Source organism: Coregonus clupeaformis, unplaced genomic scaffold, assembly GCF_020615455.1.
Source record: "Coregonus clupeaformis isolate EN_2021a unplaced genomic scaffold, ASM2061545v1 scaf0125, whole genome shotgun sequence".
NCBI classification, from domain to species: domain Eukaryota; kingdom Metazoa; phylum Chordata; class Actinopteri; order Salmoniformes; family Salmonidae; genus Coregonus; species Coregonus clupeaformis.
This window is the reverse complement of record NW_025533580.1, coordinates 637,200-657,262: the sequence shown is the minus strand read 5'-3', so window position 1 is coordinate 657,262 and position 20,063 is coordinate 637,200. Positions and strand designations below refer to the sequence as shown.

Sequence of the window (20,063 nt, the reverse complement as noted above, 5' to 3'; positions counted from 1 at the left end):
GGTAGTCGTCATGTGATGAGGGGAGTCACGAGCTTTGGATCCAGGAGGACCGCACAGATGACGCACAATTTTGGTAAAGTCTCTTCGGTAAGAAATTATAACAAACTATCGTCAATTTATAAACGGCCTAGTATAGAAAATGTTATAGTATCAATTGTTTTGAGGATTTGAATGATTATTTAAACGAATAAACGAAGAGAAGAAAGCCTGTTGTCATCGCTGAGGTATAGGGTTCTCATAGACCTACATTTCCCATAAGCCCCCTCAGTACAAACATAGCAAAGGTCAAAGTGCATATTTACGGTAGCTTCAGACAGAATCTGTGACGTATCTGTTTATAAGTCAGAGGGTGTTCATTCAGCTAACTAACAACAATAATGTATCATAATGCATATATTATACAGTACTACATTCTCGTTGTATTAATGTTCAACATTTGGGAGGCATTGTAACTTATAACTTGTTATCTTGACTCTTGGGTGTGTTGTAGCGACGTACTTCTTCATTAGAGCAGGCTACCTCTCTCCATTCTCCTTAGCTTAGGTAGCAAGCTACTAGCTATTTTAGCACAACTTACTTCTAAATATCTAGCTACTGTATTTCCAAAATCAATATTTGCTAAAGTGATTGATTTATTAACTGGTTGTGCTTGTAATGTTATGTTAACAGTCAGAAACAGAGTTACAACTTTTGTATAATAACCTTTTACACCCACAGGTTGATTGACTATGGCGTCAGAGGAGACAGGTCTGCCTTTGGACTCAGCTGAGAACCTGGAGGACAGGAGAGCACAGGAGCATAGATCTACAGAGGGGCCAAAGACAGAGGTCCCAGCCCGTCACAGCCAAGATGGACCTCAGGTGACAGCAGGTAATGTTTTGTCATTCAGTTGGTTTCAGTGTGCACTGCTGGTACATTTACATTTTAGTCATTTAGCAGACGCTCTTATCCAGAGCGACTTACAGTTATGTACTCGTATGAGATGTAGGCCTAACTAGAACATATATATGCTTCTTTAGAGGCAGAGCAGAAATGACAGCGAAAGAAAATGTTAATGTTTTGATAATTACACAACACTGAAGTTTTTCTAGGTATGATCAAATTATGAAGGACCGTTTTTAATATCGAGGTACCTAGGAAGTTGGGTGTTCACCAATGGAGGCTGGTGGGAGGAGCTATAGGAGGACGGGCTCATTGTAATGGCTTGAATGGAATTATTGGAACGGAGTCAAACGTGGTTTTCATATGTGCAATGTGTTTGATATCGTTCCATTTATTCCATTCCAGCCATTACAATGAGCCCGTCCTCCTATATCTCCTCCCACCAGCCTCCACTGGTGTTCACCCCATCCTCATCTTCCCTAAAGGAAGTCTGGGTTTGCGTAAGTAACGATAATATGTTCCACAGAAATTCCACACTGTGAGTAGATCTTAGGTGCATTCATCAGACAGTGTGATCTCTCTGAGAGCTACTTTTATTATTACGTGTTATTACTTTTCTATTATTTCTCTATTTTCTTTCTCTCTGCGTTGTTGGGAAGGGCCCATAAGTAAGCATTTCACTGTTAGTCTACACCGGTTGTTTACGAAGCATGTGACTAATAACATTTAATTTGATATTTGGGAGAAAGCTGTGATTTTCCCACTTGTTACTCCCCCACTCTCTCAGAAAGCTCCTGGTGGAAGTTGCTCTTAGGCACAGATTTAGGATCAGCTCACTCTTGCTAACTTCTAAGGAAAACATAACTAACCTAGGTCAGTGTCTAGGGGTGAGTTCATCCTACTCCTACTTTTGGGAAAGGAAGAAACCAACCAAACTGTCTGTGTACCCCCTCTAGTGTCATTAGGTTGCGAGCCAAGTCAGTCCAGTCCAAATGTTGTCAGTGCCAAGAATGGATGGAATTACACTTGCAATGTTTTATGCACTATCATACTTCTTATGCGAAACCCCTCCTCTAAGGACAAATTACGTGCCTGACACACCAGTAATACTGTAGATGTGTGTCAGATACTGTTTAACATTCATGTTGGGAAATCAGTGAAAGCTAATACGTTGGGAGAGATTTATGAATGGAAAGGCGATAATGCACGTGTCAAACTCATTCCACGGAGGGCTGAGTGTCTGCAGGTTTTCACTTGTTGATGAATTAAGGTCACTGATTAGTAAGGAACTCCCCCTCACCTGGTTGTCTAGGTATTTTGGAAAACCAAAAACCAGCAGACTCTAGGCCCTGAATGGAATGAGTTTGACACCCCTGACATAATGAGTCCTGGTTGTCCTAATCAGAAGTTGCACAATAGCAGTCTCATTAAAACCTCAACTATGACATCATTCAAGGTGTGGTGGTATGTGATTTAGATTAGATATCACTCCCATCAGTTTTCTGAATATAATTGTATTAAGAATTTTCATTGGTAGTTACATAGTGTTATTGGGCCTATGATTTGAAATCATTCCCCTCACATAGGGAAGAGTAGGAAGCCACAACGTTAGACACGGACACGAATGATCTGCTTGCCGTGTTAACACACTGGTGGTTTGTTGTAACCGAGTATTGGTGCTAAACCGTGTTATTGGAGGCTGGCATGCTAGTTGGCTTTGGCGTCATATGATTCGGTGTACCAAGTTAGCTAGCTGAATGAACTAAGTTAGAGTCTATTTCTAGAAACATTGAACCGCTGTAGTTTACAACAATTATAATTTCTAAAGTGGAAGTTGGGAGAGTTATATTTGAGTGTTTCAGTGAAACGTAAGTGAGGGAGGCCCCGCTCTCTCGCTTTCCCAGATTTTTAGTTCATTTCATTCCGATCTCCTTTGCATTATTGTAGCCTTTCTCTGTAGCCTGTCAACTATGTGTCTGTCTATCCCTGTTCTCTCCTCTCTGCACAGGCCATATAAACGTTTCACACCACGTGGCTGTTGCCACTCTAATCTGGTGGTCCCTGCGTGCACGACCCACGTGGAGTTCCAGGTCTCTGGCAGCCTCTGGAACTACCCTCCTGCGACCAACAAGGCAGAGTTCATCTCAGCCTATGCTACCCTCCAGTCCCTCGACTTCTTGGCGCTGACGGAAACATGGATTACCACAGAAAACACTGCTACTCCTACTGCTCTTTCCTCCTCTAACCATGTGTTCTCGCATACCCCGAGAGCATCTGGTCAGTGCGGCGGTGGCACAGGATTCCTCATCTCTCCAAAGTGGACATTCTCTCTTTTTCCCCTGACCCATCTGTCTATCTCCTCATTTGAATTCCATGCTGTCACAGTCACTAGCCCATTCAAGCTTAACATCCTTGTCATTTATCGCCCTCCAGGTTCCCTTGGAGAGTTCATCAATGAGCTTGACGCCTTGATGAGTTCCTTTCCTGAGGATGGCTCACCCCTCACAGTTCTGGGTGACTTTAACCTCCCTACGTCTGCCTTTGACTCATTTCTCTCTGCCTCCTTCTTTCCACTCCTTTCCTCTTTTGACCTCACCCTCTCACCGTCCCCCCCTACTCACAAGGCAGGCAATACGCTTGACCTCATCTTTACTAGATGCTGTTCTTCTACTAATCTCACTGCAACTCCCCTCCAAGTCTCGACCACTACTTTGTATCCTTTTCTCTCTCGCTCTCCTCCAACACTACTCACTCTGCCCCTACTCAGATGGTAATGTGCCGTCGCAACCTTCGCTCTCTCTCTCCCGCTACTCTCTCCTCTTCCATCCTATCATCTCTTCCCTCTGCTAAATCCTTCTCCCTCCGATCTCCTGATTCTGCCTCCTCAACTCTCCTCTCCTCCCTTTCTGCATCTTTTGACTCTCTTTGTCCCCTATCCTCCCGGCCGGCTCGGTCCTCCCCTCCTGCTCCGTGGCTTGACGACTCATTGCGAGCTCACAGAAGAGGGCTCTGGGCAGCCGAGCGGAAATGGAAGAAAACTAGACTCCCTGCGGACCTGGCATCTTTTCACTCCCTCCTCTCTACATTCTCTTCCTCTGTTTCCGCTGTTAAAGCCACTTTCTACCACTCTACATTTCAAGCCTCTGCCTCTAACCCTAGGAAGCTCTTTGCCACCTTCTCCTCCCTGCTGAATCCTCCTCCTCCTCCCCCTCCCTCCTCCCTCTCTGTGGATGACTTCATCAACCATTTTGAAAAGAAGGTTGACGACATCCGATCCTCATTTATTAAGTCAAATGACACCGCTGGTCCTGCTCACACTGCCCTACCCTATGCTTTGACTTCTTTCTCCCCTCTCTCTCCAGATGAAATCTTGCGACTTGTGACGGCCGGCCGCCCAACAACCTGCCCGCTTGACCCTATCCCTTCCTCTCTTCTCCAGACCATTTCCGGAGACCTCTCCCTTACCTCACGTCGCTCATCAACTCATCCTTGATCACTGGCCATGTCCCTTCAGTCTTCAAGAGAGCGAGAGTTGCACCCCTCCTCAAAAAACCTACACTCGATCCCTCCGATGTCAACAACTACAGACCAGTATCCCTTCTTTCTTTTCTCTCCAAAACTCTTGAGCGTGCCGTCTCTAGCCAACTCTCTTGCTATCTCTCTCAGAATGATCTTCTTGATCCAAACCAGTCAGGTTTCAAGACTGGTCATTCAACTGAGACTGCTCTTCTCTGTGTCACGGAGGCTCTCCGCACTGCTAAAGCTAACTCTCTCTCTTCTGCTCTTATCCTTCTAGACCTATCCGCTGCCTTTGATACTGTGAACCATCAGATCCTCCTCTCCACCCTCTCCGAGTTGGGCATCTCCGGCGCTGCTCACTCTTGGATTGCGTCCTACCTGACCGGTCGCTCCTACCAGGTGGCGTGGCGTGAATCTGTCTCCGCACCACGTGCTCTCACCACTGGTGTCCCCCAGGGCTCAGTTCTAGGCCTTCTCCTATTCTCTCTATACACCAAGTCACTTGACTCTGTCATATCCTCACATGGTCTCTCCTATCATTGCTACCAGACGACACACAATTAATTTTCTCCTTTCCCCCTTCTGAACCAGGTGGCGAATCGCATCTCTGCATGTCTGGCAGACATATCAGTGTGGATGTCGGATCACCACCTCAAGCTGAACCTCGGCAAGACGGAGCTGCTCTTCCTCCCTGGGAAGGACTGCCCGCTCCATGATCTCGCCATCACGGTTGACAACTCCATTGTGTCCTCCTCCCAGAGTGCAAAGAGCCTTGGCATGACCCTGGACAACACCCTGTCGTTCTCTGCTAACATCAAAGCGGTGACCCGATCCTGCAGGTTCATGCTCTACAACATTCGCAGAGTACGACCCTACCTTACACAGAAAGCGGCACAGGTCCTAATCCAGGCACTTGCCTGTGCCATTTAATGCCTGTGCCATTAAACCCCTACAACTTATCCAGAACGGTGTAGCCCGTCTGGTGTTCGACCTTCCCAAGTTCTCTCATGTCACCCCGCTCCTCCGCACACTCCACTGGCTTCCAGTTGAGGCTCGCATCTACTACAAGACCATGGTGCTTGCCTACGGAGCTGTGAGGGGAACGGCACCTCCTTACCTTCAGGCTCTGATCAGACCCTACACCCAAACGAGGGCACTACGTTCATCCACCTCTGGCCTGCTAGCTCCCCTACCTCTACAGAAGAACAGTTCCCGCTCAGCCCAGTCAAAGCTATTTGCTGCTCTGGCACCCCAATGGTGGAACAAGCTCCCCCACGACGCCAGGACAGCGGAGTCACTGACCACCTTCCGGAGACACTTGAAACCCTACCTCTTTAAGGAATACCTGGAATAGTATAAAGCAATCCTTCTACCCCCCCTCCCCCCCCCCCCCCATAAAAAAATAAAATAAAAAAAGTGGTTGTCCCACTTGCTATTATAAGTTGAATGCACCAATTTGTAAGTCGCTCTGGATAAGAGCGTCTGCTAAATGATGTAAATGTTGTGATGTCACGAGAGGCTGTGTCCTGGAGGGACGTTACATCCCCTGAGGTGGCTGCAAACTCAGACAGCTATGGCTCCATCTGCTGGTATGGTCGGGAACTCCACCCCTCTATGGCCAATCTTCCCACGCAGCTGAAACAAATGAGGAGCTGATGAGCTGAAGGTTTGGGAAGGGAAGAGACACAGTCTCCAACCGGGGCTCTCTGGAGGACAAGAGTGCTGCACGTCCACTTCCATGAGGAATATAAGGATTTGGAGATACTTACCTTTGGGAAATGCTCACCTTTGGATATATGCACCTGTGGAAATACGGGAGAGACATTTGGAAGGACTTTTTGCTGGGTTGGCCACTAGCTGCAACGTGGACTACAGTAAGGCTGTGGAAAAGTTATCTGAGCGAGTGAGAATTATGATTTTGGATGTGGAAGAGACATCCCTGAACTGTTAACCCTTAAAAAGCCACAAGAGAACAGAATTTTGTTATATTTTCGTTAACTTCCCAAGACCTATAATAAAATCCTTGTGTTGTTTGAACCTTGTCTCCTTGCACTACTTGAGCAATCCCGCTGAAAGCTGTGTAGCCTCTCGTGACGTCACAGATGGTGGAGAATACGGGCACGCTCAAGCGTTAATAGTGCATGTCAGAGGAGGATACCGAAGGTTTGATCACCCAGTTTTCCAAGTTGGCCGTAGGCTCCCCGCCGACTGAAATGGAGGACATATTGAAAGCCCTTGTTGCTGGCCAGCAAGCCCAGATGCAAGCAAACGTGGCTCTCTTGGAGGAGCAAAAGAAAGCCAACCTTCTGAAGGCAGAGGAATTGCAGTTGCAGAGACAGAGGGTTGTCCAAAATACCCGCCCAATAAAGGCAAGTGACTTTATATCTAAGATGGGAGCTACCGATGACATTGAGGCATACCTGCATGCATTTGAGGCCACGGCCACTAGGGGAAGCCTGGCCCAAGCAACAGTGGGTTGGTCTGTTAGCCCCCTTTCTAACCGGGGAATCGCTGAATGCTGTCCGGGACCTGGGCCCTGACCAGGTTACTGACTATGATGCCCTGAAGTCTGAGATCCTCAGCAGATATGGACTCACAAAGTTTGGTATGGCCCAGCGCTTTCACAGCTGGACCTTCCAACCAGACCAACCTCCTCGGGCGCAGATGCATGAACTTGTCCGAATCGCAAGGAAATGGCTGGATCCGCAGAGGAATACAGCAGCGGCGGTGGTGGAGGCCGTTGTGGTGGATCGTTACCTACGCGCCCTGCCTTATGAGGCAAAACGGTTCATCAGTCAACAGGCCTTGACCACGGCTGATCTGACCGTGGAAGCTGTGGAAAAGTACCAGGCCACAGCGGAGATGCTGAATGCTTCCCGAAAAGACCCCAGGAGTGCGGCCCCACCACAAATGGGAAGAACCCGTCCAAAGGACCCCCAAGGTCTCGAACCCAGCCACGTCAGGACTTATCCCGGCTCCAGGGGGAGCCAGAAACCAGGCGGGTCCAAGAAGAGTACACCAGGAGGGGGAAACTCGACAGTGTTACCGGTGTGGGGAGATGGGACATATCTCCTGGCAGTGTGGGAAACCAGCCGATGAACCTATGCCCACTGCGGAGTCCTCCAGCTCAGCACCCACACACCGTTTTGCCTCGCTCTTGGGAGTCGTAGATGGCGGCCCAGATCGACCCCCCACCTGCCCGGTAACTGTGAATCACCATGATGTGGAGGCCTTACTGGATTCTGGTAGCCGGGCCACCCTGGTGCGTAAGGATTTGGTGGGCCCAACGTGTCTGACCCCGGGGAAAGTCCTCCCAGTTTCCTGTGTCCATGGGGACACCAGAGAATACCCCATTACTGAACTTACAATGACCAGCACACGGGGAACCATACACACGACGGCGGGGGTGGTTGATTCCCTCCCCGTCCCTGTCCTAATTGGACGAGACTGCCCAGCCTTTTACCCACTCTGGAGAGAGTCTCAGGAGAGGATAACCCGAGTACCTCGGAAACGGAGAGGCAAGACTCATCCTGGGAAGGCTCCGGTGCAATCCTCCGAGTTACTCACTCCCGCCCGGGCTCTGATAGGGATGGCAGGTGCCCAGACCGACACAGAGACGGAGCTACAGAATCTGGACAAAGAACTGTCTGGTCTGAAGGGGACCGCTGAGAGGTATCGTTTGTTAAAGCAACAGTTAGACATGAAGACAGAAGAGTTAGATATCCTCCAGGCTAAACTCCAACAGAGCTCCTTCCATAAGCAACAGGAGGAGCTGGAGAGGCTGCGCAGGACCATCGAGGAGTGTGAGGAGACCCTGCGCAGTAGTAAGGAGGTCCAGAAGAAGGCAGAGGAGAAGTACAAGGTGTTGGAGAACAAGATGAAGAATGCGGAGGCAGAGAGAGAGAAGGAACTGAAAGCTGCTCAACAGAAGCTAAACTCTGCTAAAACCAAGGCTGATGCGTTCAGTAAGAAACTCAAGGAGAGACAACAGGAGGCTGAGTCCCTGGTCCTAGAGGTGGAGGAGTTGAAGAGAGAGCAGGCTGGCAAGCACCACGGCAATGCGGACGCCCTCTCCCGGCGTGATGCCTTCTTCGCTGCCTTTACCCCGACGAGGACGTCGGTCCCGAGGAGGGGGATGTGTGATGTCACGAGAGGCTGTGTCCTGGAGGGACGTTACATCCCCCTGAGGTGGCTGCAAACTCAGACAGCTATGGCTCCATCTGCTGGTATGGTCGGGAACTCCACCCCCTCTATGGCCAATCTTCCCACGCAGCTGAAACAAATGAGGAGCTGATGAGCTGAAGGTTGGGAAAGGGAAGAGACACAGTCTCCAACCGGGGGCTCTCTGGAGGACAAGAGTGCTGCACGTCCACTTCCATGAGGAATATAAGGATTTGGAGATACTTACCTTTGGGAAATGCTCACCTTTGGATATATGCACCTGTGGAAATACGGGAGAGACATTTGGAAGGACTTTTTGCTGGGTTGGCCACTAGCTGCAACGTGGACTACAGTAAGGCTGTGGAAAAGTTATCTGAGCGAGTGAGAATTATGATTTTGGATGTGGAAGAGACATCCCTGAACTGTTAACCCTTAAAAAGCCACAAGAGAACAGAATTTTGTTATATTTTCGTTAACTTCCCAAGACCTATAATAAAATCCTTGTGTTGTTTGAACCTTGTCTCCTTGCACTACTTGAGCAATCCCGCTGAAAGCTGTGTAGCCTCTCGTGACGTCACAATGTAAATGTAGGAAGCCACTGAAGGTGTTGAGGTTATCTGAATCATCATACAGCCCCATGCCTGAGGGGAGACTCATGTAGACCACATCCCCCTCCTTCAGCTCTAGAGTCACTGCATTTACCACAAATCTACGATTTCCACCAGGATTGTGTGCATAATTAAACATGATTCTCTTGTCATTATTGTACATGTAAACACCAATGTCTCCTGGGCTAGGGGCATGACTGGCAGTGAATCTGATGTAGTAGACTCCTCTCACTGGTGCTGTGAAGACACCTGCATCAGAGGAAAAACAGGGAGCAGGAAGAGTTCAACACTTTCCATCAGCACTCAGTAACGTTAGCTGGCCCAGAGTGTACTCTCATGTTCATACATGTAGGTAGGTACAGTGAGGGGAAAAAAGTATTTGATCCCCTGCTGATTTTGTACGTTTGCCCACTGACAAAGAAATGATCAGTCTATCATTTTAATGGTAGGTTTATTTGAACAGTGAGAGACAGAATAACAAAAATCCATAAAAACACGTCAAAAATGTTATAAATTGATTTGCATTTTAATGAGGGAAATAAGTATTTGACCCCCTCTCAATCAAAAAGATTTCTGGCTCCCAGGTGTCTTTTATACAGGTAATGAGCTGAGATTAGGAGCACACTCTTAAAGGGAGTGCTCCTAATCTCAGTTTGTTACCTGTATAAAAGACACCTGTCCACAGAAGCAATCGATCAATCAGATTCCAAACTCTCCACCATGGCCAAGACCAAAGAGCTCTCCAAGGATGTCAGGGACAGGATTGTAGACCTACACAAGGCTGGAATGGGCTACAAGACCATCGCCAAGCAGCTTGGTGAGAAGGTGACAACAGTTGGTGCGATTATTTGCAAATGGAAGAAACACAAAATTACTGTCAATCTCCCTCGGCCTGGGGCTCCATGCAAGATCTCACCTCGTGGAGTTGCAATGATCATGAGAACGGTGAGGAATCAGCCCAGAACTACACGGGAGGCTCTTGTCAATGATCTCAAGGCAGCTGGGACCATAGTCACCAAGAAAACAATTGGTAACACACTACGCCGTGAAGGACTGAAATCCTGCAGAGCCCGCAAGGTCCCCCTGCTCAAGAAATCACATATACAGGCCCGTCTGAAGTTTGCCAATGAACATCTGAATGATTCAGAGGAGAACTGGGTGAAAGTGTTGTGGTCAGATGAGACCAAAATCGAGCTCTTTGGCATCAACTCAACTCGCCGTGTTTGGAGGAGGAGGAATGCTGCCTATGACCCCAAGAACACCATCCCCACCGTCAAACATGGAGGTGGAAACATTATGCTTTGGGGGTGTTTTTCTGCTAAGGGGACAGGACAACTTCACCGCATCAAAGGGACGATGGACGGCGCCATGTACCGTCAAATCTTGGGTGAGAACCTCCTTCCCTCAGCCAGGGCATTGAAAATGGGTCTTGGATGGGTATTCCAGCATGACAATGTCCCAAAACACACGGCCAAGGCAACAAAGGAGTGGCTCAAGAAGAAGCACATTAAGGTCCTGGAGTGGCCTAGCCAGTCTCCAGACCTTAATCCCATAGAAAATCTGTGGAGGGAGCTGAAGGTTCGAGTTGCCAAACTTCAGGCTCGAAACCTTAATGACTTGGAGAAGATCTGCAAAGAGGAGTGGGACAAAATCCCTCCTGAGATGTGTGCAAACCTGGTGGCCAACTACAAGAAACATCTGACCTCTGTGATTGCCAACAAGGGTTTTGCCACCAAGTACTAAGTAATGTTTTGCAGAGGGGTCAAATACCTATTTCCCTCATTAAAATGCAACTCAATTTATAGAAATTTTGACATGCGTTTTTCTGGATTTTTTTGTTGTTATTCTGTCTCTCACTGTTCAAATAAACCTACCATTAAAATGATAGACTGATCATTTCTTTGTCAGTGGGCAAACGTACAAAATCAGCAGGGGATCAAATACTTTTTTCCCTCACTGTACCTCAAGTAACCCAAAAAGTGTTAAACAAATCAAAATATATTTTATATTTGAGATTCTTCAAAGTAGCTACCCTTTGCCTTGATGACAGCTTTGCACACTCTTGGCATTCTGTCAACCAGCTTCACCTGGAATGCTTTTCCAAAAGTCTTGAAGAAGTTCCACCATATGCTGAGCACGTGTTGGCTGCTTTTCCTTCACTGTGCGGTCCGACTCATCCCAAACCATCTCAGTTTGGTTGAGGTCGGGGGATTGTGGAGGTGTAGTGGAAATTGTAATCAATAATGAGGAGAGACAAGGTCAATCACCAATCAGGATATGACTTTATTCAAAACGAGGCTGGTCGACCCAACACTCTTGACTGTTGGGTTGAAAAGCTCTGCAATAACGAGGCTGGTCGGCCCAACACTCTTGACTGTTGGGCTGAGAGCCCTGACACAAAGAATACAAATATATTTTATAGCAAAGATACACTCTCTTAGTCTACATGACAAATAACAGATGTATGGAATGGGTCACAAGGTGAGACTTGATATTTGAGAAAGGAGTATCCCCCAGCCAGATAGGATTTGCCATGAAGACTGTTCTTATTGTACAGAAACCAGAGTTTGGCCCCCAAAACAAGGTTCCTCTCATCATTAGCCATACCCGAGCCATCTCTCCCTTGTACCTCATTATACACAAACACCAATTGGGTCTATAAACTGCAGGCTCAGTCAGACTGGAGCCATCTTCCTCACATGAATGGAATGTGGCTTGTTAGGTTTATCACCTAAGGCATCGTAAATCTACTGTCAGTGTTAACAGACACATGAGAGTTCTAAGAACCCTATTCTATTGCAGAAAACAACCATTTGATGTAATAACAGTATTAGAACATAATCTTGTAATTTTGCTCTCACAGAGGCCAGGTCATCTGATACATCACTCTCCTTCTTGGTAAAATAGCTCTTACACCGCCTGGAGGTGTGTTGGGTCATTGTCCTGTTGAAAAACAAATGATAGTCCCACTAAGACCAAACCAGATGGGATGGCGTATCGCTGCAGAATGCTGTGGTAGCCATGCTGGTTAAGTGTGCCTTGAATTCTAAATAAATCACAGACAGTGTCACCAGCAAAGCACCCCCACACCATCACACCTCCTCCTCCATGCTTTACGGTGGGAAATACACATGCGGAGATCATCCGTTCACCCACACCGTGTCTCACAAAGACATGGCGGTTGGAACCAAAAATCTCAAATTTGGACTCCAGACCAAAGGACACATTTCCACCGGTCTAATGTCCATTGCTTGTGTTTCTTGGCCCAAGCAAGTCTCTTCTTCTTATTGGTGTCCTTTAGTTGTGGTTTCTTTGCAGCAATTCGACCACGAAGGCCTGATTCTCACAGTCCCCTCTGAACAGTTGATGTTGAGATTTGTCTGTGACTTGAACTCTGTGAAGCATTTATTTGGGCTGCAATTTCTGAGTCTGGTAACACTAATGAACTTATCCTCTGCAGCAGAGGTAACTCTGGGCCTTCTATTCCTGTGGCAGTCCTCATGAGAGCCAGTTTCATCATAGCGCTTGATGGTTTTTGCGACTGCACTTGAAGAAACTTTCATAGTTCTTGACATTTTCCGGATTGACTGACCTTCATGTCTTAAAGTAATGATGGATTGTCGTTTCTCTTTTCTTATTTGAGCTGTTCTTTCCATAATATGGACTTGGTCTTTTACCAAATCTTCTGTATACCCCCCTACCTTGTCACAACACAACTGATTGGCTCAAACGCATTAAGAAGGAAAGAAATTCCACAAATTAACTTTTAACAAGGCGTACCTGTTAATTGAAATGCATTCCAGGTGACTACCTCATGAAGCTGGTTGAGAGAATGCCAAGAGTGTGCAAAGCTGTCATCAAGGCAAAGGGTGGCTATTTGAAGAATCTGAAATATAAAATATATTTTGATTTGTTTAACACTTTTTTGGTTACTACATGATTCCATATGTGTTATTTCATAGTTTTGATGTCTTCACTATTATTCTAAAATGTAGAAAAATTGTAAAAATAAAGAAAAAACCTTTGAATGAGTAGGTGTTCTAAAACTTTTGACCGGTAGTGTATGTTATTTCCCATTATATGATATAGTATACACAGTAATCCTACACCTGTGAAGAAAATGTCAGTGTGGCACATTAACTACATTTGTGTGTTTTCTAACCTGCATTCTCCTTCTTCAGCTCCTCCACCTCTCTCACTGGCACTCAGTCTGGCCTCCTGGGCTAGAGAGACATTTCAGAGCAAATATTAACTCTTCAATGATCTACTGGGGGAAAGGAAAAATCCTACCGACTGTAAACAAATGATTCATCTGTCATCAATAAGCTCTTTCAATACTGTACCTGTGTTCTGTTGTGGCAAATTCGTCCTTATATTGATCAAAGAACCAAAGTATTTCCGGAGTTTTTGTAGAATTAAGATAGACTTTATTACAATGGACAAAGCCGAGTGGTCTGCAGAGCATCTCCTTTTCCACCTCCCAGCTCTCAGTTTATATAGTAATTTTACATACATTTTAGCTTAACCCCTCCCTCTTTGGTTCCACCACCTCTGTCTCCAGTTTTCACCTCTTGACCAAATAAGGCTTGTCATGCAAAATCATGTTCAGTTTGAACTCTGTTCAACCCCGGCTCACCCTGGCTTGACCTGGAGATTGATTGTGGACATGGCAGGTCCACAATCAATCTCTCAAACATACCCAAGCCCAACCCGTCATGCTGTAATTAATCAAGAAGATGCCCAAGGAGAGACAAAGGGTTTAGCCTGAACTCTGTTCAACCCTGGCTTGTTCCAGGGATATGCCTAAGGAGAGCCACAGGGTCACAGTCTGATTTCAGTCACTGATAAGATAAGACAACTGTAGAATTTGACCCGATGACAGGTCAGATGCCCATTTTACACACACACAAACCTAGTGAGAGGAATTAATTAAGGTCTTGCCTAGCAACAGCGATGTACCAATCTAAAAAATCCATATCAATGTAAAAATCCACATCAGTTCTCGCTCTCACTGGCTGTCACTGGCCTGCATGGCTGACAGTTCTGCTGCTTGGCCTGGAATTAGAGAGAACAAAAACGGAGAACATATTTTGAGAGCTGTAGGTCCTTAAACTGTTACCTGCATTTTCTATTTTCAGCTCTTTAATCTTGATTTCAGAGACTGCAATAACATACAGAACAATATTAAGTAACAGAATGGTATTTTGTTCGTTGTCTGTTCGATTTAAATATTAGCAAATTATTTTTTTTACCTGAATTGGCTCCCTCCAGTTCCTCCACCTTGTTCTTGTGGAAGTGCAGTTCAGTCAAAGTGACACTCCACTCTCTGGTTCACCACCTCTTTCTGCAGCTCGTCCACCTGGCTCTCACTAGCTGTCACTGGCCCACATGTTCCTCAGCTCCACTCTCTGTTCCACCACCATGTCTCTCAGCTCCTTCAGTTCAGTAAAGACTGTGTCAGGTTGGCTGGTCTGGTAGGTTGCGTGTCTGGGGGTAATTTCTGGGTAATCATGACCCTGTTGAGTGATGTCATTCTCCCTAACCCCTCCACTCTCTCCCTGAGCCCATGTCCCAGACAGACAGAACAGCAACACCTGCAGAGCTACAGCACCCCTCATTCTGAAACAATGTCTCTTCAGAACTAATGTAGTCTACTGGGCTCAGTCTCCTTCTTTATATACACACTGGTCTTGGTGGACCAATACATGGGAATTTAACATTTGTTCTCAATGGAAAATCTAAAACTAGGCAAATCCAAGGACACTGTGATAACACTGGGAAGGACAAACTACCATCCACATATTATATAAGGCCTCAAGAGAATATGAATCAGTATATTTCAGCTCATTATTTGTATTGTTTTGTAACTGACTTTGGATGAAACAGTCTGCAAAATAACTGTTCCCCCCCTCTCTCTCTCTCTCTCTGATGTACTAGGCCAGGAGGAGGGAGCAGGTGTCTGTCAGTTCTTCTTGTTGGGAAAGTGTCGTTTTGGAAACAGGTGTCGTCGATCTCACAGGTCTGTAGCTAACACGCTCACCACCGACCTGTAAGAACATAATGTTATATACCAGGAATTTTGACAGGGCAATGGCTAAGTAACATTGCATTTCGACTTTTGATGGTGCCATGATGACATTGTTACTGTGATGTCTAAACATTTCTTTAACATTCATGTAATGGTTAAAAAAACATGAATTAAATTGTCTGATGTATAATGTTTGTGCAGCCCTAGAACAGCTGAAAATGCCCAGGGGTTAGGGGCTAATATTTTACTCAATATTCAGTATATTTCAGACTTCTAACCACTTGAACAACAAAATAAGACAGAAAGACAGAAATCTTCAAAGCATATAGCTGCCAGCCCTAAACAGATGGCCCTCAGAATCTGAGTCCTCCCTCTCATTACTAAGCCTTCTGCCTGGTGACAGTGGAATCTTCAGAAGAAGATGTTGTTTTCCCTCTTGTGAGAATCAGTATCTGTGATGTTGGCTGATGCCCTCACAGCAGACAGAGCCTCTGAACCAAGTGGTAATCAATTATGTAGCACAATAGAAATAGGATAGATAGGTAGTTAATTCCATAGCATAGGTAAGTGAAGAGGTAGAATAGTAAAGAATAGCTGAGTTAAATGAATGCATCTGTTTAGACATCTAGATAAACCTCTTAAAATACATCCATCTAAGGGGTCACTGTCCTATCAGTATGAGGTAGACCTAACAGGTCAGCTCTTACATTGACCATAGTGATGAATAAAATCCCTCTTTCTCCTTCCCTCTTCCTCAGCACTCCAACATTAGACGACCCAGAGGCTGTTATAGACCAGGAAAACAGGAAGGATGATGGAGAAAAGGAGGGAAAACTCAAGAAGAAAGCAAAAGGCAGTAAAACAAACCAGCCAAAAGACACAGAGGGAAAAGGTACAATTTCCCTCCATTAAATCTAACTGAACATATGAGAACCCACTAAAATTTACTGCAAACTAAGTATAACTAGCTGACAAACGTGTTTCTCTCTCCCCTCAGAATCAACCAAGAAGCCCCGCATGCGCACAGCCGATGACGTCATCTCGCGGATCCTGTGGGACCCGTCGGTGGAGGCGGCGGACTTCGTGGTGGGGTACGTGGACCGCTTCCTTGGGGTGCTGGAGCGCCCCTTCTCTGAGTTCAACTGGGATGCCGACCCCTGCGACTGTGACTACTCCTCTGAGCTAGCCCTGCCCAGACACAGGATCCAGTACTTCACCCATAGAGGGCGTAGAGTCTGGGACCGCAACAACAGGACTGACAGGGTGTTTGGATCCACTGGACAGTGTCTGGCGCCCCCCTTTGGGCAGGAGGAGGAGCAAGAGCAGGGTAAGAGAGGGCGAGGGAGGGTGGAAGGGAGAGAGGGTGAGGGAGGGTAGGGAGTGAGGGAGGGAGGGTAGGGAGTGAGGGAGGGAGGGAGGGAGTGAGGGGGGAAGGGTGGAAGGGAGAGAGGGTGAGGGAGGGAAGGGAGAGAGGGTGAGGGAGTGAGGAAAGGAGGGGAGAGAGAGGGAGGAAGGGAAAGAGGGTGAGGGAGGGTGGAAGGGAGAGCAGGTGAGGGAGGGGAGGGAGTGAGGGAGGGTGGGGAGGGAGTGAGGGAGGGAGGAAGGGAGAGGGAGAGAGGGGGAGGAAGGGAGAGGGAGAGAGGGGGAGGAAGGGAGTGAGGGTGAGGGAGCGAGGGGAAGGAAGGTGAGAGGGCGAGGAAGGAATGTAGCGAGGGAGGAAGGTAGGGAGAGAGAGAGAGAGAGAGAGGGAGGAAGGTAGGTAGGGAGAGAGGAAGGTAGGAAGGGAGAGTGAGAGGGTGAGGGATTTACACAGCTCTAGAACCTGGATTAACATACTGTTCTATTTCACTTTGTTAGTCTATAACATGTTTTTGTCATAATGTTTGGTTACCCTTCAAAATCTGCTTGTTTATTGGCAGGAACAGGGACACAAGATGTTAAACAACAAGACCCAAGAGAAGAACAAGATGGCGTCGTCACTACAGAGGAGGGAGAAGAGAGTGAAGAGTACCTGATAAAACAGGATGTTGAAAACGGACACTTGGAGGAAAGAAATCAGAGCAAGACAAGTGTTCAGATGCCTGAGTCGATCAGACCAGGCACAGGAAGTACTCCACTGAACCAACAGGAAGTAGGAAGAGAATCAGAACCCTCGGAAGAGGAAGTTGGGAAGGATTCCGTTTTAGTCGTCATAGCAGACCAGATCTCTCTATCCCAGAGAGAAAGAGAGAGCAGGGGGGAGGAAGGTGGGGAGGAAGAATGGAAAGATTACTGGGATGGAGAGAAAGGCCCAGACCTAGCCCAGAGAGAGAGGGATGGAGAGAGGAGAGAGGGATGGGGAGAGGAGAGAGGGGGATGGAGAGAGGAGAGAGAGGGATGGGGAGAGAGAGGGATGGAGAGAGGAGAGAGAGGGATGGAGCAGAGAACAGAGAGGGGTGGAGGCCGGCCTTCCAAACGTAAGCCCACCCACTTCATCACCTTCCGGGCCAACACTCCCTCCATCCTCTCCTCCTTCCAGCGCCTTCAGGAGGAGCTCACCTCCCTCCTCCCCTCATCCGCCCCTCACTGGTTACCCCCCTCCTCCCTTCATGTCACCCTCTGTCTCCTGGTCCTCCCCGGCCCAGCCGAGGTCACCGCCGCTGGGGAGATGCTCCAACGCTTCGCCTACCTGGACCGCAACCCCCCCGTGGCCGTCTCTTTCCCCCTGAAACTGAAGCACTTTGGTGGGAAGGTTCTCTACCTGAGCCCCCATCCTCAGCGCCACCTCCAGCAGCTGAACGCTGGCCTACAGGAGGCCTTCAGAGAGCAGGGCTGGCTGCACAGGGACTCCTTCACACCACGCTACCACCTCACCCTGGCCAAGGTGAAGGACAGGGAGGGAGCGAGGGTGTTTGAGGGGGTGGGGGAGCTGAAGGTGGGTAAGGGGGTGAATTTTGGGCGACTGCCTATAAATAGGCTGCACCTGTGTAGCATGGGGATGACTGGGGATGGGTTTTATGAGACACTGTGTTTGGTCAATCTCTGGTAAGATGGAGGTGTGTGTTTGTTTAGGTATGGAGGTGCTCTTTTACAGAGCTACATGTGCACAGAAGAACCTACATTTCCACACCTCACAGTCTGCATGGTTTCACATTTAAAGGTGCAATATGCAGAAATCGCTTCTCCATTTCCTGGTTGCTAAAATTCAAATAGTTTGCCTAATTTCAATTTATGTGACAAAACAAGCAATCATTGCTTGTTTTGTGTAGAGAATCATTATACCATCTAAACCGCTGGGAAATATATTTTCTATAACCAAAAATATTGTTTGAAGCTGGTGTACAAAACCGAAAGTAAAAGGCAACAATGAAACTTAAGAATGGGAAGCATAGAAATAGCACACATAGAACAGATCTACTGCTTCTTAGACTTGCTTACAATGACAATGACAGATCTATAACTAATATTTCTATGTGAATTTGGTTGGGTCAGCCTAAAAGTTGCATATTGCAGCTTGAAAATTACTTCATTGATTAAATATGAAATCCCAATGTTCCTGAAGTGCCACTATCTGCTACAGACCATGATGAAGCAGCAGTAATTGTAATTACTAATTTATTGTACCATTTCTATAGCTTTCACAGGGAGGGACACCCACATTACATTTAATTTTGCAGACTTTAATACTAATCTAGTAATGTAATTTATTTAATATAATAATGACTGAAATATTATCTTTCCATCAGGGGAACTGGATCTCAACCAATCAATTCTTGCTTTGCGGCTGCAGATATGATTTTATAATTGTAATAATTTAATATTAATATTTTAATATAATCCACTGATCGGTGCAACATTGATAATGTAAAATATCTGCTTTTGCAAAGAATTATGACCTTTGGATTGCCAAGGACATTAAATATTGAACTGGTTATTTTTGTGAATGTCTGAGTGGTGATATTTCTGTGTAACAGCAGAGGGATGGAGGGAGGATGGAGAGAGCGAGATGGAGAGAGGAGAGAGAGGGATGGAGAGAGGAGAGGGATGGAGAGAGAGAGGGATGGAGATAGGAGAGAGAGGGATGGAGAGAGGAGAGAGAGGGATGGGGAGAGGAGAGAGGGATGGGGAGAGAGAGGAATGGAGAGAGGAGAGAGAGGGATGGAGAGAGGAGAGAGAGAGGGATGGAGAGAGAGGGATGGAGAGAGGAGAGAGAGGGATGGGGAGAGGAGAGAGAGGGATGGAGAGAGGAGAGAGAGGGATGGGGAGAGGAGAGAGGGATGGGGAGAGAGAGGAATGGAGAGAGGAGAGAGAGGGATGGAGAGAGGAGAGAGAGAGGGATGGGGAGAGGAGAGAGAGGGATGGGGAGAGGAGAGAGAGGGATGGAGAGAGGAGAGAGAGGGATGGGGAGAGGAGAGAGAGGGATGGGGAGAGAGAGGGATGGAGAGGAGAGAGAGGGATGGGGAGAGAGAGGGATGGGGAGAGAGAGGGATGGAGAGAGAGAGGGATGGAGAGAGGAGAGAGAGGGATGGGGAGAGAGAGGGATGGGGAGAGAGCGGGATGGAGAGAGGAGAGAGAGGGATGGGGAGAGGAGAGAGAGGGATGGGGAGAGAGAGGGATGGAGAGAGGAGAGAGAGGGATGGGGAGAGGAGAGAGAGGGATGGGGAGAGAGGGATGGAGAGAGGAGAGAGGGATGGGGAGAGGAGAGAGAGGGATGGGGAGAGAGAGGGATGGAGAGAGGAGAGAGAGGGATGGAGAAAGGAGAGAGAGAGGGGGATGGAGACAGGAGAGGGATGGAGAGAGGAGAGAGAGGGATGGAGAGAGGAGAGAGAGGGATGGAGAGAGGAGAGGGAGGGATGGAGAGAGAGGGATGGAGAGAGGAGAGGGAG

General features: G+C 47.3%; 1 protein-coding gene across 5 annotated transcripts; it reads left to right on the top strand.

The window, feature by feature from the left end:
• Window positions 1-4: 4 nt before the first annotated feature.
• LOC121556504 (leukocyte receptor cluster member 9) lies at window positions 5-18,405 on the top strand. 5 transcript variants are annotated; one of them, XM_041870391.2, is made up of 6 exons: window positions 5-87; window positions 718-870; window positions 15,108-15,189; window positions 15,957-16,090; window positions 16,196-16,525; window positions 17,118-18,405. In XM_041870391.2, the coding sequence occupies exons 2-6, from the start codon at window positions 729-731 to the stop codon at window positions 18,224-18,226; spliced, it is 1,797 nt and encodes a 598-aa protein (XP_041726325.2). In that variant the 5' UTR covers window positions 5-87; window positions 718-728; the 3' UTR covers window positions 18,227-18,405. The 5 variants fall into 5 exon arrangements, with proteins under 5 accessions (XP_041726325.2, XP_041726324.2, XP_041726323.2 ...); XM_041870390.2 differs by lacking the exon at window positions 5-87 and adding an exon at window positions 321-479; XM_041870389.2 differs by lacking the exon at window positions 5-87 and adding an exon at window positions 321-543.
• Window positions 18,406-20,063: the final 1,658 nt, after the last annotated feature.